General features: G+C 44.7%; 1 protein-coding gene across 2 annotated transcripts; it reads right to left on the bottom strand.

Annotated features, from left to right (window-relative positions):
* Positions 1–671: 671 nt before the first annotated feature.
* mtres1 (mitochondrial transcription rescue factor 1) lies at positions 672–26,039 on the bottom strand. Of its 2 annotated transcripts, XM_052025223.1 has the most exons (5): positions 25,907–26,039; positions 11,193–11,270; positions 9,932–10,367; positions 8,087–8,159; positions 672–2,885 (listed from the first exon to the last, which is right to left on the bottom strand). In XM_052025223.1, exons 3-5 carry the CDS (start codon positions 10,360–10,362, stop codon positions 2,706–2,708), a joined length of 684 nt encoding a protein of 227 aa, XP_051881183.1. In that variant the 5' UTR covers positions 10,363–10,367; positions 11,193–11,270; positions 25,907–26,039; the 3' UTR covers positions 672–2,705. The 2 variants fall into 2 exon arrangements, with proteins under 2 accessions (XP_051881183.1, XP_051881184.1); XM_052025224.1 differs by lacking the exons at positions 11,193–11,270; positions 25,907–26,039 and adding an exon at positions 10,966–11,180.
* Positions 26,040–26,954: the final 915 nt, after the last annotated feature.

Genomic DNA, 26,954 nt, shown 5'->3' with positions numbered 1-26,954 from the left:
TCTGAAAAAGGCCAGGGGATAACCCTGAAGGCCTGCCATTCTGTATCCTTCAATTAACAAATTGCCTCATTAGAGTTTGTGGGATTTTATGTTGGCTGCTGCATTATATTACAATAGTGACTACTTCAAAACATACTTGTGACTGGAAAGGGCTTGGGAGAATCTAAGGCCATGAGTGCCATACAATGCAAGTGATTTTATCTACTAACATTTCCACAGCATATTTAATGGGGTAAAGTGCTTCTAGGCACTTCAGAATATTATCAATAAAATGTTTGACAGTTGGAGATACCAGTACAGGTGACCAAAGCTTGGTCACAGAGTTGGTCACCCCCTCTCCCCCCCCCCCCCCCCTTTATTGTTCCCTAGAAATGGTTCCTTCTTGGGTAATTAGAGGTGTACATTAAATGCTGATTTGCCTCTAACAAGCAGATCCTGTTTGTGACTAAAAAGTATCACACGCCTCTACAGGAGCATACTGCACCCTGCATTTAAATCAAATATGCTGCAGCTCACCACAGCTTTGTGGTATGGCTTACAGAAATCTTTGAGGGGCATTGTTCATAACACGGCAATCTTACATGTAGCTAATAAGAGCTTTACTTGCTTTTAAAAATAGCAGGTTTACACATCTGAAACAAAGTGTGGTTTCTAGAGTTTGCTCGATTTCTTTAATAATAAATTATGCAGCCTCATAAATGCTTTCAGTTAGATTATATCTGATCTGGATCAGAGCTTCATTTATTGGCTTCACATCCCCTGAAATCATGCTCTCAGTCACAAAACGTGTTATTTTCTAGTGCCTTATACAATTTATTATTCTGCTACTGAAGAGTGGCACTTTAAAATTACATGATACAATTACTTTGTTGCCATGGACCACTTATAGGTACCTCTTATTTCTCCACCACTGTGTCTACTCCGGCACCCAGCTCATTCGTCATTTCCGTCTAAGGATGGAACAACAGAACACCTCGGATTGAGCAGAGTCAGCCTGGATTTATGAAAGGAAAATCACATTTGACTAATCTCCTGGAATTCATCGAGGATGTGACTAGTGGTATAAGGGGGGAACTGATGGATGTGGTATATTTGGATTTCTGGAAGGCTTATACAGGTCTCACAAAGAGTTTGTCAACAAAGTTAGAGTACATGGGATTGTGGGCATATACAGATGTGGATTGAGAATTGGTTATCAGATGGAACGCACAGAATAGCAATAAGATGGTCTTTCCCAGGCTGGCAGGCTGTGTCTACTGGGTTGATGCAGGGATTAGTGTTTGGGCCCCAGCCATTCACAATCTATATCAATAATTTGGCTGAGACCACCCAATATCACATCCCCAAGTTTGTTGATAATACTAAATTAGTTGGGATTATTAGTAAGGTTTGAGGATGTAAAGAGGCTTCAAGGGGATACAAACAAACTCAATGCATGGGTGAGAACACGGCATACATAACGTGGAAAGATGGGAAGCTATCCACTTTGGTGCACAAAATAGAAGAAAGAAAATTATAAGTGGTGAAAGACTGAAAAGAGGCATAGATTGAATGGACAGTCAGAGACTTTTTCCCAGGATGAAAATGGCTAACACGAGGGGTCATAATTTTAAGGTGATTGGAGGAAAGTATAAGGGGGATGTCAGGGGTAAGTTTTTTTACACAAAGAATGGTGGGTGCATGGAACGCACTGCCCGCAGAGGTTGTGGAGGCAGATACATTAGGGACATTTAAGTGACTCTTAGCTAGCCATATGAATGATAGAAAAATAGAGGGCTATGGGGGAGGGAAGAACGGTTAGATTGATATTAGAGCAGGATAATATGTCGGCACAACATCATGGGCTGAAGGGCCTGTACTGTGCTGTAATGTTCTATATAATGTTAACGGTCAAAGGAAGTAGGTACCCTTGTACAGGTCATTGAAAACCAATGGGCAGATGTAATAAACAATTAGAAATTAGGTATGTTAACCTTTATTATCAGAGGATTTGATTAAGGATACTGTAGTGCAACCCTGATGAGACTCATCTGGAAATACTGTGTACAGTTTTGGATTCCTTACATAAAAAAGGATGTAATTACCACAGAAGGAATACATTAAAGAATCACTAGACTGGTTCCAGGTTTGTAGTATGAGGAGAGAGCAAGTAGGTCAGGTCTGTATTATCTCAAGTTCAGTTGAATGAGAGGAGTTTTCACTGAAACCTAAAGAAGTCTTGGATTTTGGAACGAAGGGAGGATGTTTCCCCAGACTCAAATTTCTTATCTTGGTTATCCCTGCTGCTTCTCCATTTCCTCCTGAGGCTGATCTTTTGACCCCACTTCCCATGCAGACTTTATTTCTGTTCCAAAACCTCCTTTGCTCTCTCCACAAAGCCTGTGTCAACCTCTCTTATTCCCCCATTCAGCTCAAGGCGCGACTCCCAAATCTTCCTCTTGCAACTTCAGACTAGTGCATCCCCACAGGAAGTTCTTGGAGATGCTCTTCATGTGAAGAGTGTTGTGATCAAAATGCAAAAACTATGTTGCATTTTCCACCATTTGTTCATGACAGTCCCGGGCGCTTTTACAGAAACACAAATTGTTGTGAACACCTCATGTTGCTGTGGAGAAATTATAGAAAATAGAAGTCTTCACGCCGATTACTATTTTGGATCCTGGTGCCTCACACATCACAGGTAAGTAGTTGATGACAGAGCGGCCTTACTTGAACACTTCCGCTCTGGGCAGCTTCAGATTTTTCCAGCGTCTCAAGGTTACCCTGTATTTGTCAGTATCCGTCATTTCCTCAGCAACCTTTCGAAGCACCACCCTCATCACAGTGACTGTTTCAGCTTCTTTGTCCTCCCCAATGAGGTGATCCAGAACATCACCCTCCTTCACCTAAAAATACAGGAGGAACACAAACACCTTCAGGTCCAAATTCAGTTCAGCTGCATGAAAATCTAATCATTACTTACACCCAAAGAAGTTTCGCATTGCTCTTTCTGATCTCTCACAACTTCAGAAGATCAGCAGAAACCCCTCAGAGGTAACAGAAATCCTCTGTCACCACCTATCAGGCAATTCTGACTCTGTTTCCTTTATCCCCTTTTAGGTTTATTCCCCAAGTAAAACAACATTCTTTTAAAGTCTGTTCTGCTCTGCTCTACTATTTTTTTAGGATGTATTGGTATTGGTTTATTATTGTCACTTGTACTGAGGTACAGTGAAAAGCTTGTCTTACAAATCGATTGTACAGGTCAATTCATTACACAGTGCAGTTACATTGAGTTAGTACAAAGTGCATTGATGCAGTAGAGGTAAAAAAACAGTAACAGTACAAAGTAAAGTGTCACAGCTACAGAGAAAGTGCAGTGCAATAAGGTGCAAGGTCACAACAAGGTAGATCGTGAGGTCATAGTCCATCTCATTGTATAAGGGAACCGTTCAATAGTCTTATCACAGTGGGGTAGAAGCTGTCCTTAAGTCTGGTGGTACGTGCCCTCAGGCTCCTGTATCTTCTACCCGATGGAAGAGGAGAGAAGAGAGAATGTCCCGGGTGGGTGGGGTCTTTGATTATACTGGCTGCCACACCAAAACAATGAGAGGTAAAGACACAGTCTAAGGAGGGGAGGCTGGTGTCCGTGATGCGCTGGGCTGTGCCCAAAACTCTCTGCAGTTTCTTGTGGTCCTGGGCAGAGCAGTTGCCGTACCAAGCCGTGATGCATCCAGATAGGATGCTTTCTATGTGCAAAATAACAAGATGTTTGCAGGTGTCGTTGAAAACAATTGTCCAATTTTTACTCTTATTTTGTTAAAAAAAAGTGCCCCCGGAACTTTAGCCTGAAAGTTCTGAAGGTGAAGTAAAAATGGAAAATGTGGGGAAAACTCAGCAGGACAGCAGCATCTGTGGAAAGAGAAACAGTTAAATGTTTCACGTTGTAGACCCTTCATCAGGACTGAGAGATGAAGTTTTTTTTATTGCAAAATAAACTTTATTCATAAAAAACAAACTATATACAACAATAAACCAGTGCAAACCTTTACATTTGTGTACGGATCAATCATTAGTGTTACCTTTTTATTGGGAGAGGGCAATGGGTGGAACAACGAGAATGTGAGTGATGGGGTGAAATGATGGACAGCCGTTGAATTGGCAGTTAAGCTTTTCCTGTAAAACGTGTGGCTGATGTTGTGAGGGCTGGGTGATGTTGTGTAGACTGGAGCACTGGGATGTGTTGAGTAGGCCTCTGACCTCTCTGTCTGTGGCCTCCTGCACAGTTACAATGAGACCCAACACAAGCCTGAGGAACAACACCTCATTTTTCATCTGGGCACGTTGCAGCCTGCAGGACTGAATATTAAATTCTCCAACATGAGATAACTTTCTCTTTCTTTCTGTTTGGATCAGGACCGGCCATTTGTGCCTGCCATTCCTCTCCATTTTTTTCTTTCATTCATAAATTCTGGCCTGCTCAGCACGTCCCAATAGACCGGATTATACAACATCTCCCAGACTCCACAACATTAGCAACACATCACACAGACAAAGGAGCTTAACTGTTCATTTCACGGCTGTCCATCACCTCACCCTATTACTGACATTGCCTTGGTTCCACCCATTGTCCTCCTCCACCCTTTCTGCTAGTCAAACCAACTTTTCTCTCTCTCTCACACACAGTTCTGAGGAAGGGTCTTTGACCTGAAATGTTCACGGGTTTCTCTTTCCACAGATGCTGCCAGACCTGCTGAATTTTTCTAGCATTTTCTGTTTTTATGTCAGATTTGATTCCACCATCATGAAGTGCTTTGAGAGGTTGGTCCTGGCACGCATCAACTCCAGCCTCCCAGACAACCTGGACCCATTGCAATTCGCCTATCGCCGAAACAGGTCTACAGCGGATGCCATGTCCCTGGCCCTTTACTCAGCTCTGGAGCATCTGGACAGTAAGGACACTTACGTTAGACTATTGTTTATTGACTACAGCTCTGCCTTCAATACAATAATCCCAAGCAAGCTTGTCACCAAACTCCGAGACCTAGGACTCAACACCTCCCTCTGTAACTGAATCCTTGACTTTCTAACAAACAGACCGCAATCAGTGAGGATAGGCAGCAATTCCTCCGGCACGGTTATTCTCAACACTGGTGCACCTCAAGGCTGTGTCCTCAGCCCTCTACTCTACTCTACTCCCTATACACTCATGACTGTGTGGCCAGATTCTGCTCTAACTCCATCTACAAGTTTGCAGATGATACCACCGTTGCAGGCCGTATCTCAAACAGTGATGAATCGGAGTACAGGAAGGAGACAGAGAGCTTAGTGGAATGGTGTCATGACAACAACCTTTCCCTCAATGTCAACAAAACTAAAGAGCTGGCCATTGACTTTAGGAAAGGGGGCGGTGTACATACACCTGTCTACATCAATGGTGCTGAGGTCGAGAGGGTTGACAGCTTCAAGTTCCTGGGAGTGAACATCAACAACCTGTCCTGGACAAACCACGTGGATGCCATGGCCAAGAAAGCTCACCAGTGCCTCTACTTCCTCAGGAGGCTAAAGAAATTTGGTTTGTCCCCTTTGACTCTCACCAACTTTTACCGATGCACCATAGAAAGCATCCTATCAGGATGTATCATGGCTTGGTATGACAACTGCTCTGCCCAAGACCGCAAGAAGCTGCAGAGAGTTGTGGACACAGCCCAGCGCATCATGGACACCAGTCTCCCCTCCTTGGACTCTGACTTTACCTCTCGTTGTCTTGTTGAAGCAGCTAGCATAATCAAAGACCCCACCCACCTGGGACATTCTGTTCTCTACTCTTCCATCGGGTAGAAGATACAGGTGCCTGAGGACACATACCACCAGACTTAAGGACAGCTTGTACCCCACTGTGATAAGACTATTGAACAGTTCCCTTATACAATGAGATGGACTATGACTTCACAATCTACCTTGTTGTGACCTTGCACCTTATTGCACTGCACTTTCTCTGTAGCTGTGACACTTTACTCTGTACTGTTTTTTTTTACCTGTACTAACTTGATGTAGCTGTGACACTTTACTCTGTACTGTTATTTTTTTTACCTGTACTAACTTGGTGTAACTGCACTGTGTAATGAATTGACCTGTAAGATCGGTTTGTAAGACAAGTTTTTCACTGTACCTCGGTACAAGTGACAATAATAAACTAATACTAATCTGCAGTATTTTTGATTTTCAAGCTCCCCACATAATGTTAACTTGTTTTGACTGGATTTGCTGCATAATTTTGACAATACTTCTTTTAATGGCTCCAAGTTCAATTCTAAGGTCTCCTCCCTAGAATGAGCTGGTGTATAGGTGGTTGATGATCAAACTCAAGTGCTCCAGAAGGAAATGAAAAACACCATGATTCTGGAGGAACTCAGCAGGCCAGGCAGTATCCGAGGAGAAAAGCAGGCGGTCAATGTTTTGGGTCAGGACCCTTCCTCAGGTCTAAAGATAGGAAAAGAGGAAGAGGAGGGAAAACAGAACAGGGATAGGCCGACAAAAGAGGGGAGGCAGGGTGGGCACAGGGTGGTGATAGGTAGATGCAGGTAAGAGATAGTGGTGATAGGTAGATGTCTTTTTCCTCCTATATATTGGGCTTCCCCTTTTCCTATCTTCAGTCCTGAAGAAGGGTCCTGATCCGAAACATTGACCATCTGCTTTTCTCCATGGATGCTGCCTGGCCTGCTGAGTTCCTCCAGCATCATCGTGTTTTTCATCTAGATTCCAGCATCTGCAGTCCTTTGTTTCTCTGCTCCAGAAGTAATACCTGGACACAGTCACAAGAAATCTATTTTCGCTTCTGCTTTTCACACCCACACAATGTCCAAATGCTCACAGCCAATGACGTCTTGTATTGTGATAATGACCAGATAACTGTTTAATTTTTATTCATGTTGGGGAATAAGTATTATTCAAGGCACCAGGGTGAACTTGCTTGTTCTCGTTGGGAGTAGTGCCTGTGGGGTTTTTTTAATTTCAACTTAGTGGACCACACAGTGTTTAGGTTTCAAATGAAATATGCTACACCCACAAGTACTGCACTTCCCCAGCAGTGTACCAATGCCTCAGCTGGGTCTACATGCTCAAATTTCAGGAGTGTGATGGAACACACAACCTGTACATTCAGAGGTGAGAGTGCTACTAACTGAGCCAAAGCTGACATCTGGCAGCTTCAAGTTTGACCCATCTCTGGATATTAATGTGATGGATGAAGACTCCACTATTTCACAATGCACCAAATGGTCTCTGTGCTTCTGTGATGGCCATGCAGGTGCTTGCATGGGTTTTCAGAATTTTAGTAATATTTACTTCTTGCCCTGTATGCCATATTAAAATCTCTATCCATCAAATGATCGATGAAATAGAAAACACTTGTCCAATTTACCTACCTGTGAAATTGCTACCCTTGTTATTGCAGCCACTGGAAGCCAATTCCTGATTGGCTGGCACTAATTCTGGTGCAAGGGCACAGTAAGGAATTCTCTTACCACTGAAAATGTTCCATTCCCGTTATACACTTGTGGGAGCAAATGTCAGCAGCTGGGAATGCTCATCGAGACTGACGGGGTAGTCTTACTACCTGTACTACATAATGCACTCTGTACTAACTCAATGTAACTGCACTGTCTAATTGACCTGTACGATCGGTTTGTAAGGCAAGCTTTTCACTGTACCTCGGTACAAGTGACAATAATAAACCAATATCAATACCAATACAGGTGATTTCAGTTAATGACAATACCACCCACTCTCCACATCCACAATCAGCAATGAGGCAAAACATTTGAAGCCGTGTTTGGACTTTGAAAATTTAGTTAGTGATTTATTGCTCAATAACACTTTAGGTAAAACAAAAACAGCTTAGTAGGATTACAAGTACTCCAAGAAACGGACCCTATACTGAGTGACTTGGTGCCTCTGTCATACCCAGAACAGTAAATAACTGATAAGAAAGACACATCTTGCAAAAGATGTAGACGCTCCCCTCCCACTGACTAAAGACATTCAGAAATGGACAGCTATTAGATTGCTGAGTGCACTTCATGTAGAGTAAAAATATAAAACGCACCACTTTACTTTTCTTCAGTAACCTTTCTCCATTCAGCCTCAGTTTGTTACCATAGAAGGCATCTTCCACTTTGCTGCAGAATAAAGCACGAGATATTAGAGTCAGAGTCAATCAGCAGAGAAATAGACCTTTGGCCCACCATGTCCATACAACAATCAAGTACCTATCCATACTCAGCAGGTAGCAGTTTCCCATGCACCTGCTACCCTTGTCATTCTTGGTGGGAAAGACTGCAGCTTTAGGAGGCGCTGTCAGAGTAGCCTGAGCAAGTAATCGCAATGCACTCCCTAAATGGTACACATTGTAGCCATAGAGCACTGATGGTGCAGAAACTGAACATGTTGGGTATGGGACCGCGAATCAATCAAGCAGGCTGCTCTGGAAAACAAATAAAGCTGCAGACACTGGAACCTGAAGCAAAAAAAAAATTTGCTGGAAAAACTCAGGCAGTCAAGCATGATCTGTGGAAAGAGAAAACAGTTAACGTTTCAGGTTGAAGATCCTTCATCAGAACTGAGGAACCACAGAACACTACAGCACAGAAAATGGGCCATTTGGAAGAGAGGAAGAGAGAAAGCAAATTAATCTAAGAATCAGAAAAGATGGAGGAGGGCAATGGGTGAACAAAGGGAATGTCTGTAACAGGGTGAAATGATGGGCAGTTAAGCCGCTTTGTCTGTGTAATGTGTTGCTAATGTTGTGAAGTCTGCGCAATGTATTCTGGCCAGTGGTGGAGTGATTTAATCCGAGGATGATCGGGAGTCAGAATTGTTGGAGCATTGATCAATGGACTGTAGGGCTGTAGGAGATTACAGAGGTAGGTCGTGACACAAAGGGGATTTACATGAATGAGAACTTTTAGATTGAGAAATTGGGGGCTATTGTAGACCAGTAACCATAAGGGTGATGGGTGAAAGGGACGGTGTGTTAGCGTAGGGCCAGCAAACACGCAGGTGGCGTCCAGTTTGTTGAGACAACAGCCAACAATTACTGCCCTACAGAAGTGAAAAGCATGAAGTTGGAAATCGTTGAATAAACAGTAGATCTACTATCGGAACGAATAAGATTTGTTGTCTGAAAACAAAAACAGACGAGTTAGTAAGAATAGAAAATGGGACTGGAGTATCTAATTAAGGAATAATACCCCTTCAATTAAACAGGCTGTATCGTGAATATGCTACACAGCAGTATTCATGAACATACAATCGCTCAACTTCTTTCGAAGGATCCAATCATTTGTCATTGGAATATCACAGCAGGTTGGTGTGGGCCAGAATGGTAACAGCATTTGTCTGTTATTGTATTGACCTTCAATGGGCTTTTTCACTGAGGAAAACGGAATATGAGCCTGTGAAAATATTTAGTACAATAAGAATAATCATCGTGGTCCTGATATGATGAACAACTGAATTTGATACTTTTGGGAATTCAACATGCAAGCTTAAAGCAATCTCGTACTGCTGTGCTGTCCAGGAATTCCCTGTCCTTAAAGACTGTGATGTCTCAGTCACTGAGTTCATTGATAGATTTCTGGATATTGAAGGGAAATGAGGGATATGGGGATAGTGCAGGAAAACAGCTTTGAGGTGGAAGATCAGCTATGACCTTGTTGAATGATGGAGCAGGCTTGAACAGCCAGCTGGCCTACTCTTGGTCCTTTTCTTTATATCTCATATTCTTAAGAATACAACAAATAAGGTGGTAGGTGCGAGATGAATAAATACACACTGTCTTCTGTGTCGCGTCTCTAGTTTGGATCCCAGAAACTGCGCTGAAGCATAGCAAGAAGACGGAGCTGTTGGGTTTCCCAGCTTGTTTTCAACAGTTCAAAGATTCAACACTTACTTCCTTGCTATATCCAAACCAGCTTTCATGATGAGGTCAAACCTAAAAGATACCACTACTTTCTCAAGGTCCTTGTAAATTTTAGGTTGGTTGCAATCATCTTCCTCTTCCTCAGATTCATCCTCATAGTCACTTTTCTCAGGATCATCGCTCTCCTCATCTTCCTCCAGGTTCTGTTGTAGCATTTTCTTGTTCCTCTTTTTTGAGCTTTTGAGCCTCATGAATACAATAAGAGGCTTCGCCCAGAGTCCAGGTAGCACATGGTGTCTTTTGAATCTCTGTTCGACAGTGTTTAAGTTCAGAGTGAAATTGGTACAGATTGCTTGCACACCCTGTGCCCCACATAACTCACGTGATGCACACTTCCTCCAGAAGATGACATAAGTGCTTAAACTCTTCAGGGTACGAGCTGGGAAGATCAAGCTGCTCATATTGCCTGGAAAAGATTAAAGGGTGCAGCATCAAAAAGTATTATTAAGTCAATCTACATTAATAAAGTTAAAAAGCAGGAAAATCAAAGTTGAGTTGTCATATGCACAAGTGCATGTAAGCACAGGTGCAATGAAAAGCTTACTTGCAGCAGCATCACAGGCACAGAGCATCAGATGCACAACATTCACAAGAAAAACATAAACTATACAAAAATTATACAAGAAAGAACACAAGTAGAACAAAATAAAAAGTCCACTGTAGTGCAAAGTGGTCATAGTGTTACTATACTGAGGAAGTGATTAGGGTTGTGCAGGTTGGTTCAAGAACCAAATGGTTGAAGGGAAGTAGCTGTTCTTGAACCTGGTGGTGTGGGACTTCAGGCTTCTGTACCTCCTGCCTAATGGTAGTTAAGATACCGAGACAATCAATAATCATCGAGTCATACAGGTCGGAAACAGACCCTTCAACTCACAAAGTCTGTGTTGACTATCAAGCACCTACTTGCAATACATTAATCCCATTTTATTCTCTCCACGTTCCCATCAATTTCCACCAGGTTCCACCTGCACACTAGGGGCAATTTGAAAGGCTAATCAACCTACCAATCTCCTTGTCTTTGAGATAATGGGATGAAACTGGAGCATCCTGGGGAAACCCAAGTAGTCACAGGGGGAATGTCCAAACTCCACACAGACAGCCCCTGAGGTCAGGATTGAACCCAGGTCACTGGAGCTATGAGGCAGCAGCTGTACCAGCTGTGCGACTGTCCCACCCTGGCTTGGGGAAACTGCAAAGACATGACAGGGCAACAATAATAGGTTATTTTTACCTCTTGTCAAAGAAACTGGAATAAAATGATTGGGTGCAATCAAGCGAGAATGTTTCCTGGATCAGGACACCTCTGTACCTGCAGGAAAAATGATATGGCTCATTTTATTTCACAGAAGTATATTAGCAGCTAAAGAGGGGAAGAATTTGGGAAATACCAACAACCTAGCATCATGTTTTCAAAAATATGAAAGACTTTGTGACATACAACTTGCTTTTAACAAATACACACTAGAGCTCAAATAATCAACACATTTCCAAATGCTTATTAACTCCATTTCAAATTATGAATTCTAAGATTGAACCAGCTGGTCAATATTACCAAGTGACCCACTGAGCCAAGTCAACTGTAGACCCATTTCTGAAAAATAAACTGAACTCAAGATGGAAGCAATCACTGGCCCCAGTGGCTCTCATCTCACACGCTGGGCTGTTGAAAGACAGCAGAGATTCAGGCTAACTATGCCACTCCCCAACAATTTAACCAGAAGTGCTGAAGTGCAGCCAACACAGGACTCCAGTCCAACATCAACTTGCTGGAACACCTGGAAACCCATAATTTGAGATCAAATTTAGGAGTACTTTAATTAATCAAGGACAGTTGTAACCATCTGTCATAGGCCTATCACTTGGCAAAATGTGGATTTCCAGAACTTCAATAAATAAAAATATAAAATACAGAGCTCTCAAATGCTTACATTATTTATACAAGAGCTCTGTAGTAAAAATAATAACAAAACATTAAAAAAATCAACAGTATAAGTGATTTTACTCACATCAGAAATGACTATTGTTTATATTAAGTAGCAAGGGCACCATCCAACAACTGTTCTCAATGACCCCTTGTGAAGGGGATAGTCTTGGCCTGTGGATATAGTATCGACTATATACTTTCCACACATTCACTTACCACACTGATGGGGAGCAAGTTCATACTCTGGATTACCAACAAAAATCACACCTTCAGAGTGAGAAGAATAAAGTCTAAAGGTAATAAAGGTATGAATGGGAGTCTCATCAGCAGAACAGCTGAGGCAGTGCCAAAATCTGGCGATATTACATAAGTACTTTATATAGCCTTTGCAATAGGGCAGAAACATGATCTGAACCTCATCTCACGGTTAAACAGAAACAAGGCTGCACACAGTCTTGTTCTATTTCAGACATTTGGCTGATGTTAAGGGAACAGAGTTTGTGAGATTCAAATAAAGAAACCTTTTAAAAGTTACTACGTCGGTTGGATTAAACTACCAGTTGTTCTGTTGTTGCAGCCACTTGAAACATTGCATGGCAGGAAGTTGGATTATCAAATCAATTCTTGAAGTCCAAAAATAAAGCATATTATTTTAAAAATAATTTTCATGCTTCTGATTTTCCCTCATCTGAACAAAAGCAGTCACTATGATGGGATATCATCTTACCCTGTGGATTTGCAAGTGGCTTTTTGGATAGTGTGACCCTACATCTGTATTAAAGAGCCTCCTGTGGGAGGTTCATTGACTGCATTTCTAACAACCACAGATAAAGTCTCTCTGCACTGACCTGGCAGCACCACACTGCCACTCATAGGAGAGAAACAAATACACACACAGTAGAGAAAACATCAACCAACTGAAAAAAACATTCTAACATCCCCATTACAGGAAGGATATGGAGGCTCTGGAAAGGGTGCAGAAGAGGTTTATCGGGATGCTGCCTGGATTAGAGAGTATATGCTGTAAATTGGACAAACTTGGGTTGTTTTCTCTGGAACGTCGGAGGCTGAGGGGAGAGCTGACAAAAGTTTTTAAAATTATGAGAGGCAGTCAGAATCTTTTTCCCCAGGGTAGAAATGTCAAATATTAGAGGACATGCATTTAAGGTGAGAGGGGGAAAGCTTAGAGGAGATGTCGGGGGCCAAGTTTTTCTTTACAGAGAGTGGTAGGTGCCTGGAACAAACTGCCAGGGGTAGTGAGCATGAATCCCGGATGGTATGTTGCCTCCCAGGTGCCAGGGTCCGGGATGTCACTGATCGGGTCCACAGGATTCTTGAGCGGGAGGGAGAGCAGCCAGAAGTTGTGGTCCACGTTGGCACCAACGACATAGGTAGGAAGGGGGATGAGGTCCTGAAGAGTGAGTTCAGGGAGCTAGGCAGAAAATTGAGGAACAGGACCTCAAGGGTAGCAATCTCGGGACTGCTGCCAGTGCCACGTGATAGTGAAGGCAGGAATAGGAGGAGGTGGCAGATAAATGCGTGGCTGAGAAGCTGGTGCAGGAGGGAGGGTTTTAGATTTCTGGATCATTGGGATCTCTTCTGGGGAAGGTGGGACCTGTACAGAGACGGTGGGTTACACCCGAACCAGAAGGGGGCCAATATCCTTGCGGCGAGATTTGCTAGGGTGGTTCGGGAGGGTTTAAACTAGTTTGTGAGGGGGAAGGGAACTGGAGGAGTAGGTCAGAGGAAGAAGGGGATGGGGAAAAGTTAGATCAAACAGGTAGAGAGGCTTTGGGGAAGGAGAAGCAGAATACAGGCTATAAAAGTAGTAAGGTAGATGGACTGAAGTGTGTTTACTTAAAAGCAAGAGGTGTCAGGAATAAGGGGGATGAACTGAGGGCTTGGATAAGTATGGGGGACTATGATATTGTGGCTATTACTGAGACGTGGCTGACGTCAGGAGAGGAGTGGATATTGAATATTCCTGGTTTTCGGTGTTTTAAGAGGGATAGGGAAGGGGGGAGAAGAGGAGGAGGGGTGGCGATACTGGTCAGGGACACTGTTACGGCTGTGGAAAAGATGGATGTTGTAGAAGGATCATCTCTAGAGTCTGTATGGGTGGAATTAAGGAACAAGAAAGGAGCAGTTACTCTACTAGGAGTATTCTATAGGCCCCCCGGTAGCGGTAGAGATATAGAGGAGCAGATTGGCAGGCAGTGTTTGGAAAGAAGCAAAAATAACAGGGTTGTTATAATGGGAGACTTCAACTTCCCAAATATAGACTGGAACCTGCTTAGTGCCAAAGGTTTAGATGGGACGGAATTTGTTAAATGTGTCCAGGAGGGATTCCTGACGCAGTATGTTGACAGGCCGTCTAGAGGGAATGCCATGTTAGATCTAGTTTTAGGAAATGAACTGGGACAGGTGAAGGATCTATTGGTGGGTGAGCATTTGGGGGACAGTGACCATTGCTCCATAACCTTTAAAATTGTCATGGACAGGGACAGGTGCAGAGAGGACAAGAGGATTTTTAATTGGGGAAGGGCGAACTATGAGGCTATAAGGAGAGAACTTGGGAGTGTAAATTGGGATGTCCTTTTTGAAGGAAAATGTACCATGGAGATGTGGTCGATGTTCAGGGATCTTATGCAGGATGTTAGGGATAAATATGTCCCGGTGAGGCAGAGAAGGAATGGCAGGGTGAAGGAGCCGTGGGTGACGAGAGAGGTGGAATGACTTGTTAGGGAGAAGAAGGTAGCATACATGAGGTATAAGCAGCAAGGTTCAGACAGGGCCCGTGAGGAATATAGGGTAGCGAGGAAGGAACTTAAGAAAGGGCTGAGGAGAGCTAGAAGGGGACATGAAAAGGCGTTGGCTAGTAGGGTTAAGGAAAATCCCAAGGCCTTTTTCAAGTACGTGAAGGGTAGGAGGATGGCTAGGGTAAAGGTAGGTCCGATTAAGGACAAAGGTGGGAGAATGTGCCTGGAGGCGGCGGAAGTGGGAGAAGTTCTCAATGAGTACTTCTCTTCGGTATTCACCAGGGAGAGGGGTCTTGATGACGCGGAAGGGAGTGCTGGTAGGGGTAATGTTCTCGAGGTTGTAGATATCAAGAGAGAGGATGTGTTGAAGTTGTTAAATAATATTAAGACAGATAAATCTCCGGGGCCTGACAGGATTTTCCCCAGGCTGCTTTGAGAGGCTAGGGAGGAGATTGTTGAACCACTGGTAAGGATCTTTGAGTCCTCGTTGTCCACGGGGATGGTGCCGGAGGATTGGAGGGTTGCGAATGTTGTCCCCTTGTTCAAAAAAGGTAATAGGGATAGGCCAGGGAATTATAGACTGGTGAGTCTCACGTCTGTGGTGGGTAAGCTGTTAGAAAGGATTCTAAGGGATAGGATTTATGAACACCTAGAGAATCATGGACTGATTAGGGACAGCCACCATGGCTTTGTGAAGGGAAGATCTTGCCTCACAAGCCTGATAGAGTTCTTTGAGGAAGTGACCAGGAAGATTGATGAGGGCAGTGCGGTGGATGTGGTTTACATGGATTTTAGTAAGGCGTTTGATAAGGTTCCTCATAGTAGGCTTCTTCAGAAGGTCAGAGGCCAAGGGATCCAGGGAAGCTTGGCTGTGTGGATTAGGAATTGGCTTGCATGCAGAAAGCAGAGGGTTGTGGTGGAAGGAGTGCCCTCGGATTGGAAGGCAGTGACTAGTGGTGTCCCACAGGGATCGTTTCTGGGACCTCTACTTTTTGTGATATTTATAGATGACTTAGATGAGGGGGTGGAGGGCTGGGTTAGTAAGTTTGCGGACGACACTAAGATCGGTGGTGTTGTGGATAGTGTGGAGGGCTGTCGGAGCTTACAGAGGGATATTGATAGGATGCAGAGCTGGGCTGACAAGTGGCAGATGGAGTTCAATCCGGAGAAGTGTGAGGTGGTACACTTTGGAAGGACAAACTCCAGGGCAGAGTATTGGGTAAATGGCAAGGTACTTGGCAGTGTGGAGGAGCAGAGGGATCTGGGGGTTCATATTCACAGTTCATTGAAAGTTGCCTCACAGGTGGAAAGAGCAGTTAAGAAGGCCAATGGGATGTTGGCTTTCATAAGTCGCGGGATTGAGTTTAAGAGCCACGAGGTGATGATGTAGCTTTACAAAACTCTAGTTAGGCCACACTTAGAGTACTGTGTTCTGTTCTGGTCACCTCATTATAGGAAGGATGTGGAGGCGTTGGAGAGGGTGCAGAGGAGATTTACCAGGATGCTGCCTGGATTAGAGAGTATTGAATATGAGGAGAGGCTTAAGGTGCTAGGGCTTTATTCACTGGAAGGGAGGAGAATGAGAGGAGACATGATAGAGGTATATAAAATATTGAGAGGAATAGATAGAGTAGACAGTCAGCGCCTCCTTCCCAAGGCACCAATGCTCAAGACGAGAGGGCATGGCTTTAAGGTTATGGGTGGGAGGTTCAGGGGAGATGTCAGGGGGAGGTTTTTCACCCAGAGAGTGGTTGGTACATGGAATGCACTGCCTGGGGTGGTGGTGGAGGCAGATACATTGAACAGGTTCAAGAGCTTGTTGGATAGGCATATGGAGGAATGTGAGATGGAGGGATATGCGGGAGGAAGGGGTTAGGTAGTGTGAGGGTGGTTTGATGGATGGCACAACATGGTGGGCCGAAGGGCCTGTTTTGTGCTGTATGGTTCTATGGTTCTAGTGGTGGAAGCAAATATGATAGAGGTGTTTAAGAGGCTGTTAGATAGACACATGAATATGCAGGGAATTAGATAGACACATGAATATGCGGGGAATGGAGGGATATGGATTATGTACAGGCAGAAGGGATTTAGTTTTATTCAGCATCGTATGGGTCAAAGGGCCTGTTCCCGTGCTGTACTACATGTTCTACATTAAGGGACATCACACTAAATGATGACAAAAAAGAGGGTATAACTTTCTGGAAAATGATGGGCTACTCCATGCTGGACTGGGTCCTCCGCCCGGAAACTCCGCTCATGTCTGTACTGGGATGGTTTGTCTTACTGGCCTTGTGCATACCAGAGTCCAGCTACGTGGTACAGGCAAGGACTGGGCCCAAAGGAACAGAGTGTGGCAGCCCTATCCCTGTTGAAGCTGACGGTGGAGCTTCACCTGATGTGAAAGCTGGAAGTCATTTCATTAGTTTTTAATGTCTGAAATTCAGATATTTATAACCATTAAAATTAATGCAAGTAATTAAAGAAGTTAGTTACAGAAACAAAAACAGAAATATTCTGAAAAATTAACCTTAAGCAAACTGATTTTTAAGAAGCAATCTGCCCTCTGCTTTTCCTCGTCTACCTTTGCCATGCAATCCCCAGTGAAATCAGTGGGGCTTCCAACCCAGCATCACCTCTGACCCGGTGTAGTATCCAAGTGGGCATGCCCCAGCACAACCAGTACCCAGAGTCCAGTGGCAGGACAAGCTGACAGGTTTGACCCTCCACTTGATGGAGTACATCAGTAGATCCCTGCAAAAAGCCAACTTGATCCACCTCAGCATTAACAACACTGAGCAGGTTCTCGGGCTTGTCTTTTAAGTTAAATGAACAAGGATATTAGGTGCGCATTCTGCACAATGTGCATCTAATGCAACATATTCTGCAATCTATTATTAGACACCGCAGGTGCATTAACAACATGGACAGGTACATGGATAGGAGAGATTTAGAGGGATATGGGCCAAACGCTGGCAAATGGCACTAGCTTAGATGGGAGCATTGGTTGGCATGGACCAGTTGGGCCAGAGGGCCTGTTTCCGTGCTGTATGCCTCTATGACTAATATGAACGTGGTGTGCAGATTACAGGTATGAAAAATGACTTCCAGGTGCCCACTTATAAAATAATACAACTGCAGAGTTCATTACAAAGGCACTTTCCTTTGATGTTTCTTTACCTGTTAGGATTATGATGATCTATGGTGATTCCCAGTACCAGTTCAGTGAATGCTACACAAAAGAACGATAATTTACACCCCCTGACTGGAAAACAATTCATTCAGCAGATGAGCATATTGTTTGAAAATCAAAAACTGGAAATACTGGAGATCTGAAACAGAAAATGCTGGAAACAGCCAGCAGTTCAGGCAGCATCTGTGGAAAGAGAAACACTTGAATTTTCCGGTCTGGGACCCTTCATCAGAACTGAGAAAGTTAGAAGTTTGTTTTAGCTAGCAGAGAAGAGATAGGTGATACAGAGGGAATAGCTCTGCTACAATGAAACTAGATTATCTCATGAAGCAGTTTAGCAGCAGTTGAGATCAGGTTAAGCTTCTTCATGTAATATGTTGTTAATGATAAAGTTGTGAAACATGTTCAGCAGGCAATGCAAAAAAATTGGAAAAGAAAAACGGAGTCAAAATGATGACAAGAAGAAATGGCCGGTTCTGACACAGACAGAAAGAAAGGGTGTGTTACCTAAAGCTGATGAATTCTATAACAAAGCCTGCAAGCTGCAACATGTCCAAATGGAAGAATGAGGTATTGTTCCTCAATCTTGCATTGGACTTCATTGTAACAGTGCAGGAGGCCACAGACAGAGGTCAGAGTAGGAGTGGGATGATGAAATAAAATGGCAGGCAACCAGAAGTTCAGGGTCACTCGTGCAGTTTGAGTGTAGCTGCACTGCAAAGAGATCATCCAACTGGCATTTGGTTTCTCCAGTGTAGATAAGACCACATTGTGAACACCAAATGCAATACACTAGATTGGAAGAAGTTCAAGTGAATCACTGCTTCACCTGGACAGATTGTTTGGGTCCATGGATGGTGGGAAGGGACGAGGTGAAAGGACAGGTGTTGCATCTCCTGTGGTTGCATGGGCAAGTGTCGTAAAATGGGGAGTGGTGGATGCAAGGGGATGGAACAGCAGAGCAGGGAGTTGCAAACGGAGCAACCCCTTTGAAATGATGAAAATGAAGTGAGGGAAATACATGTCTGGAGGTGGAATCTGGTCGGAACTGGCGGAAATTGCTAAGGATTATCCTTTGAATGCAGAAGCTGGTGGGGTGGAAGGCAAGGACTTAGGGAATTCTGTTCTTGCCCTGCCCAGGAGGAGAAGGGTGACAGCAGAAGTGTGGGAAATAGATGAGACTCAGTCATGGGCTCCGTCCACTATGGCAGACGGAAGCCACGGTTCAAGAAGAAGGAAGACATTTCAGAGGCACCTCAGCAATCACGACAGAGGAACTGAGAGAATGGAATGGAGTCCTTACATAGACAGGGTGGGCGGAAGTACAATCAAGGCAGCTGAGAGAGCATGTCGACTTGCAGTGAATGCCTGTGTTTAAGAAACCCTGAAATTTGCTCAATAGGATGCGAGGGCAGGTCAGGAAATACATGAGTGAAGGGTGAAAGGGACATGGCACAAATTAGGGTAAGCACACAGTTTCTTTGGAGATTTAAAAAAATGCCTTCGCCAGCCGCACGCACACCAAGGAGAAACTAAAAGAGGTAAAGGTTTTCAATGAAATTGATCAGGAAAAGGCAAGTCCAAGGGAAAGGGAAAATTGGATTAACAAGTGGCTCTGTGTGAGAAAGGAAAGGTAGCTGCCAACAGGAGGTTTGGCAACCAACTTGGGAGCTCTATGCAATGGGGCTCTGCAGGACTTTTGGTTTTAGACTGCCTTTTGTTTTTACATTAATGATGTGTGTAAGGATAGGAGCCATAATTAGGAAGTTTGCTGAGGATAGCAAGATTGGCAGTGTGGTTGATAATGAGGAAAAAGATAATGAGAAGACGGCAGGTAACTACCTGACACCAAAAATGGTGAGTGGAATTCAATCTGAAGAAGTATAAGGTAATGATTTTGAAGAAAGCAAACAAGGGCAAGGAGTAGATAATAAATGGTTGGATACTAAGGAGTGGAGAAGAGCGGACAGATCTTAAAGTGGAGGACAAACGCTCTGGAAGATAACAAGCAGGGAGATAAGAAGGCATACAAGATGCTTGTCTTTATTAGCCAAGGCAAAGAAGATAATACAACCAGGGAGGTGAGTTAAAGCTGCAATGCACAAAACATTAGTTAGGCCACAGCTAGAATAAAGTGAACAGTTCTGCTCACTACAAGTAGGATATAACTACACTGGGGAAGATGCAGACAGATTTGCCAGGATTTTGCCAGGGCTGGAGAACTTTAAAATACAAGGACACATTAAATACGATGGGATTGTTTTTGCTGGAATGAAAGGGAGATTTAATCAAGGTTTATACAATGATGAGAGGCCCCGACAGGGTAAATAAAAAGTATCCACTTCCTTGTCATCAAGGTTGACAACCAGGAGATGTGGATCTAAGTCAATCAGAGAACTCACTGTCTAAAAAATATGGTGTGACCTTAAGCTTCTGGATCCCAGTCTCACTTCCATTCTGACCTTGGGCTCTTGAATGTACTGGAAGACTAGGTACAGTACCTCCTGACTAGGCACATCACGGCCTTGCAAACTCAACACCAAAATCATTTTGCCACTCTCACTTACATTCCTGCCAACCCAACCTTTTGTTTTTCATAAAACAATTTCCTCAGCTTCTCTTACCCTGCACCATCTCCTCCTTCAATCGTTTAACCTCTCTGGTTTTCCACTCAATCATGGACTTGCCTTTTTTCTCCCCCATCCCCACCAGTCTTTCTCTGGATCTTAAAATTTACTTTAATGACTATTCCCAATTCGGGTGGAAGGTTGTTGACCTGAAAGATTAACTATTTCTTCTTCTAAATTGCTGCCTGACCTGCTGAATATTTTCCAGCATTTCCACATGGTCAAGGCACAAGGGATCCAAAGTGTATTGGCAAAATTGATCCAAAATGGGCTCGGTGATAGGAGACAAGGGCTCGTGGTGGATGGGTGTATTTCTGACTGGAAATCGGTAACAAATGGTGTACCACATGGATCAGTGCTGAGACCTTTGTTGTTTGTCATATATGTGTATATTACTTGGATGAGAACATGGTTGGTCTAATTAACAAGTTTGCAGAGGACAAATAATTGGGAGTTGTAGACAGCAAAGAAGGTTGTCTAAGGACACAGCTGGAAAGTTGGGCAGAGTAGTGGCAGATGAAATTCAATCCAGACAAGTGTGAGGTAATGCACTTTGGGAGGTCAAATTCTGGTAAGACATATGGAATAAATTACAGGGATCTTAGGAGTGTTGATGCACAGAGGAACCTTGGGATGCAAGTCCAAAACTCAATGAAAGTGGCAACACACCTCCTCTGGCAGCTTGTCCATAGAACCACCACCCTCTGCATGAAAAACTCCCCGTCAGATCTCCTTTAAACTTCTCCCCTCTCACTGTAAACCCATGCTCTCTAGTTCAAGACTCCCCTGCCTTGGGAAAAAGATTCTGTCTATCCTATTCGTGCTCCACATAATTTATACACCTCTATAGGGTCACCATTCAGCCTCATACATTCAGTGAGAATAAAAACATCCTATCCAAACTCTCCTTATAACTATAGCCCTCCATTCCAGGTAACATCCTGGTGAATCCCATCTGCATTCTCTTCATTGCTACCACATCCCTCCTGGAGTGTGGTGATCAGAACTCTTTAAGCGCAGACTAAGCAATGTTTTGTACAGCTGCAACATGCTGCCTCAACTCTTATACTCAGTGTCTTGGCCTAAAAATGCAAACATACCAAATGCCTTTTTTACTACCCTATCCAGTGGAGGCAGGTACAATTACAACATTTACAACATGGACAGGTACTTGGATAGGAATGGCGATGAGGGCTACAGGCCTAATGTGGGAAACAGGATTAGCATAGACAGACATCATGGTCAGCATGGAGGAGGCTGGCTGAAGGGGCCCATTTCTGTGGTGTACGATTCAATGGTTCATTTTTTTTTGTTGGTTTTTGATTGTTGCTGAATTGAGACAGTTTGCTTTTGGAAAATGGAGCCCCCGGGTTACTCCCACCTCCCAGTCCATAGCTTTGTAAGCTATGGATCCTAAAATGTTCACCCAAGCAGTGTACAGAGACAATGGGGGGTCAGGCTTCCTCACAAACTACCCACTTCATTGGTTACCACTCAGCCCACCTGTGCAAGGGTCTGTAGTCCCCACATCATCCACCTCAGATTACATAATACTGGAATGGAAACAAGTCAACAATCCCAAAGGACTGCCTAAGAAAAATACTAAGCTACATCTTTAGCTGGCATGGACACACTGGGCTAAATAGACTCCTATGATTCAATATTAAACAATAAGCCAGGCTGGAAAATTTGCGATCCAAGTGGGAAGCCAATTCACCTTAAAAACTTGGAAGTTTCATTTTGGAGCAGCCATTGTCTGAGGGGACCAGTGTTAGAGTGGGTGACTGAGGCTTTGGCGAGAGGAGGTGGAGGCTAAGGTAAGTCTCCAGTAAGATTCCTTCTTTCTTTGCTTTTTCCTTTAGTGCCAGGCCAGAGTAGTGAGAAAGGCTCCAGGGACAGTGATGTGTTCAGCTTGTCAGATGTGGGAGTTCTCGGAGACCTCCAGTCTCCATGATAACTACATCTGCACGAGGTGCATCCAGCTGCAGCTCCTTACAGACCGTGTTAGGGAACTGAAGTTGCAGCTGGATGACCTACGGCTCCTGCAGGAGAATGAAGAGTTCATAGATAAGAGCTACAGGGAGACAGTCACGCCTAAGCTGCAGGAGGCAGGAAGCTGGGTGACTGTCAGGAGAAGGACAGAGAATAGGCAGGTAGTGCAGAGTACACCTGTGGCCGTTCCCCTCAATAACAGGTATGCCACTTTGGATACTGTTGGGGGGGTGGGGGGGGGGGGGGGGTGGAACCAACCTACCATGGGAAAGCCACAGTGACCAGGTCTCTGGCACTGAGCCTGGTTGTGTGGTGCAGAAGGGAAGGGGGGAGAAGAGGAGAGTGGTAGTGATAGGGGATTCAATAGCAAGGGGGGCAGACAGGAGATTCTGTGGACATGAAAGAGACTCCCCGATGGTATGTTGCCTCCTGGGTGCCAGGGTCAGGGACGTCTCAGATCAGATCCACAGCATTCTGAAGGGGGAGGGTGAACAGCCAGAGGCTGTGGTACATATTGGTACCAATGACATAGGTAGGAAAAGAGATGAGGTCCTGAAGAGGGAATATAGGGAGCTAGGTAGGAAGCTGAAAAGCAGGACCTCAAGGGTAGTAATCTCTGGATTGCTGCCTGTGCCATGTGCCAGTGTAAAAATAGGTTGATTTGACAGATGAATGCGTGGCTGAAGAGCTGGTGCAGGGGGCAGGGTTTCAGATTTGTTAATCATTGGGATCTCTTCCAGGGAAGGTAGGACCTATACAAAAGGGACAGGTTACACCTGAAGTGGAGGGGGACAATACTCTTGCGGGCAGGTTTGCTAGAACTGTTGGGGAGGGTTTAGTTCGGCAAGGGGTTGGGAACCCAAGTGGTAGGTTAGAGGTTGGTGCATTTAGTGTACAAGTAGATGCAGAGTGCAGAAAGACTGAGGAAGGATAGGCAGTTGAAAGAGCAGAATTGCAGTCAGTTGGATGGGCTGACGTGTGTCTACTTCAATGTGAGAGGTATCAGGAATAAGGGTGATGAACTTAGAGCATAGGTAAATACATGGAACTACAATGTGGTGGCCATTACAGAGACTTGTCTGCCACAAGGGCAAGAATGGCTGCTAGATATTCCGGGGTTTAGATGTTTCAAAAGAGACAGGGAAGGAGGTAAAAGACGCGGGGGAGTACCTTTGCTGATCAGGGGCAGTGCCACAGCTGTAGAAAGGGAGGACGTCCTGGAGGAATCATCTACTGAGTCAGTGTGGGTGGAAGTCAGAAACAGGAAAGGAGCGATCACTCTATTGGGAGTATTCTACAGACCCCCAATAGTAGCAGAGACGCTGAGGAGCAGATTTGGAGGTAGATTTTGGAAAGGTGCAAAAATAACAGGGTTGTTGGCATGCATAATTTCAACTTCCGTAATATTGATTGGCACCTCCATAGTGTAAAGGAGATAGATGGGGCAGAGTTTGTTAGGAGTGTTCAGGAAGGATTCCTGCCAGTATGTGGACAGGCCGACTAGAGGAGAGGCCATACTGGACCTGGTACTAGGCAAAGAGTCTATCAGGTTTCAGATCTCTCAGTGGGAGAGCATATTGGAGACAGTGACCATAACTCCTTAACCTTCACCATTGTCTTGGAGAGGGATAGGAGCTGATGACATGGGAAAGTATTTAATTGGGGGAGGGGGAATTATGATGCTGTAAGGCTGGAACTTGGAAGCATAAATTGAGAACAAATGTTCTTGGGGAAGTGCACAACGGAAATGTGGAGGTTGTTTAGGGAGTACTTGCATGGGGTTCTGGATAGGTTTGTCCCATTGAGGCAGGGTAAGGATGGTAGAGTGAAGGAACTGTGGTTGACAAGAGACGTAGAATAACTTGTCAAGAGGAAGAAAGAAACTTACCTGAGGTTTAGAAAGCAAGGATAAGACAGGGCTCTGAAGAGTTACCAGGTAGCCAGGAGGGAGCTTAGGAATGGATTTAGGAGAGCTAGAAGGGGGCAAGACAAAAGATGGTTGTAGATTGAGAGTATTTTGTCGGTGACCAGTGAATCTGTTCTTGGACCCCATGCTCTTTGTGATTTTGTTTTACAAGTGACTTGGATGAGGATGTGGAAGGGTGGGTTAGTAAGTTTGCAGATGATACGAAGGTTGGTGGTGTTGTGGATAGTGTAGAAGGTTGCTGTAGGTTACAACAGGACATTGATAGGATGTAGACCTGGGCTGAGAAGAGGCAGATGGAGTTCAACCTGCAAAAGTGTGAAGTGACACACTTTGGAAGATCGAATTTGAAGGCAGAATACAAGGTTAATGGCAGGACTCTTAGCAGTGTGGAGGAATAGAGGGATCTTGGGGTCCACCTCCATAGGTCCCTCAAGGTTGCTGTGCAGGTTGACGAGAAGGCTTATGGTGTGTTGGCCTTCATTAGTTAGGGGATTGAGTTCAAGAGCCGCAAGGTAATGTTGCAGCTCTATAAAACTCTGGTTAGGCCACACTTGGTATTGTGCTCAGTTCTGGTCGCCTCATTATAGGAAGGATGTGGAAGCTTTAGAGAGGGTGCAGAGGAGATTTACCAGGATGCTGCCTGGATTAGAGAGCATGTCTTATGAGGATAGGTTGAGTGAGCTAGGGCTTTTCTCTTTGGAGCGAAGGAAGACAAGAGGTGACTTGATAGAGGTGTACAAGAGCCATAGATCAAGTGGTCAATTAGAGACTTTTGCCTGGGGTGAAAATGGCTACCACAAGGGGACATAATTTTAAGGTGATTGGGGGAAGGTACAGGGGGCACGTCAGAGGCAAGTTTTTTTTACACATAGAGAGTGATGGGTGCATGGAATGCATTGCCGGCAGAGGTGGTGGAGGCAGATACATTAGGGACATTTAAGAGACTCTTAGATAGACACATGAATGATAGAAAAATGGAGGGCTATGTGGAAGGGTTAGATAGATCTTAGAGCAGGATAAGATGTCAGCACAACATCGTGGACCGAAGGGCCTGTACTGTGCTGTAATGATCTAAACTCTAAGTACGTAGAAACTCTCACTTTTGCCTCCATTTAAGCGACCATCTCTAACTGTCCCTGCAGCTCAACAAACTTCTTTTGTCTCCCCTCCCGGTTCTGACGAAGGGTCTTCGACCTGAAATGTTAACCGTTTCTCTTCCCGCAACTGCGGCCTGACCTGCTGAATATTTCCAGCGTTTTTTCTTTGTTTGTTTTTCTATTACATCCCCATTCTTTTGAAGAAATAAAAATGCTGACTGTTAACCTCAACAAGCGAACAGGGAGCACCAATGCAGCGCCCTCCAACCAGCTCTGGGGGGCATCTCCGGATAACTTTTCAATCTGTTCGGTTGCTCTGCACAAACCCACCGGCGAACGAGAGAGCAAGGGAAGGAAATGAACCGATGGTCTCAGCAGGTCTGGGACACCAGGGGTAAAGGATGCACAATATTCAGAAATGTTACTTACCGCAGACCGTGACACACTTCTCTCTCTCTCTCTCTCTTCCTCTGACCTCCTTTCCTTATTCTTTTCGCTCGCCGAGGACACTGCAACAGTAGATCAACTTCCGGGTGCAAACTACCGAGTCACCGGCTCCTCCACAGGAAGAAGTCTGTACAGGCACATAGCCCAACACCGAGCTCCCTACACACAGTGGGGTGGGGGGAACTTTGCAGAACTTAAACTAAGTTAGTAGATCGTTAACCAGCTGGCGATTTCAGTATATTTCCTATATCATGGGTGGGATGTATCTTCATGACCCCAGTTATAAAAACAGAAAATGCTTGAAACAGCACGTCAGACAACATCAAACGGTGCTGAGGCCCAGGGGGTTGAGAGCTTCAAGTTCCTGGGAGTGAACATCACCAACAGCCTGTCCTGGTCAAATCACATAGATGCCACGGCCAAGAAAGCTCACCGGTGCCTCCACTTCCTCAGGAGGCTAAAAAAATTCGGTATATCCTCTTTGACACTCACCAACTTTTATCGATGCACCATAGAAAGCATCCTATCTGGATGCATCACGGCTTGGTACGGCAACTGCTCTGCCCAGGATCGCAAGAAACTGCAGAGAGTTGTGGGGACAGCCCAGCGCGTCACAGAAACCAGCCTCCCCTCCTTGGACTCTGTAGCTGCAAGCACTGCGCTACTCAAGAAACACATGGAGGCAGAGAGTACTGAACTCAAAATCCTTTACTGAATCTCCAAAGCACGCAAAAATCTTCCTACCCAAGGGTCCCTCCGACCCGCAGGGCGGAAGTGACGTCCAACTATCCCCGGAGGGTGGGCCCGAGCGGGTAGTTCAAAACGCGCTACCACATGTCTGCCTGCAGCTCTCAATGGTGGTTCGAGTCCCGCGTGTGCAGGCCGCCACACCTTCCCCCCCCCCCCCCCAGAAACGTCCATCGGGGGAGTGAGTGGAGCCCCCAGTCCGTGCGGCTTGCCTGGGTGGCCGGCCATGCCGGCACGGTGTGGGTACCTTCACTGGTTGCTCAATGTCCAAGTGCGCCGGTTT

The sequence above is a fragment of the Pristis pectinata genome, chromosome 10, assembly GCF_009764475.1.
Source record: "Pristis pectinata isolate sPriPec2 chromosome 10, sPriPec2.1.pri, whole genome shotgun sequence".
NCBI classification, from domain to species: domain Eukaryota; kingdom Metazoa; phylum Chordata; class Chondrichthyes; order Rhinopristiformes; family Pristidae; genus Pristis; species Pristis pectinata.
Note: the sequence above shows the minus strand (reverse complement) of the source record. Positions and strands in the feature narration are given on the sequence as shown.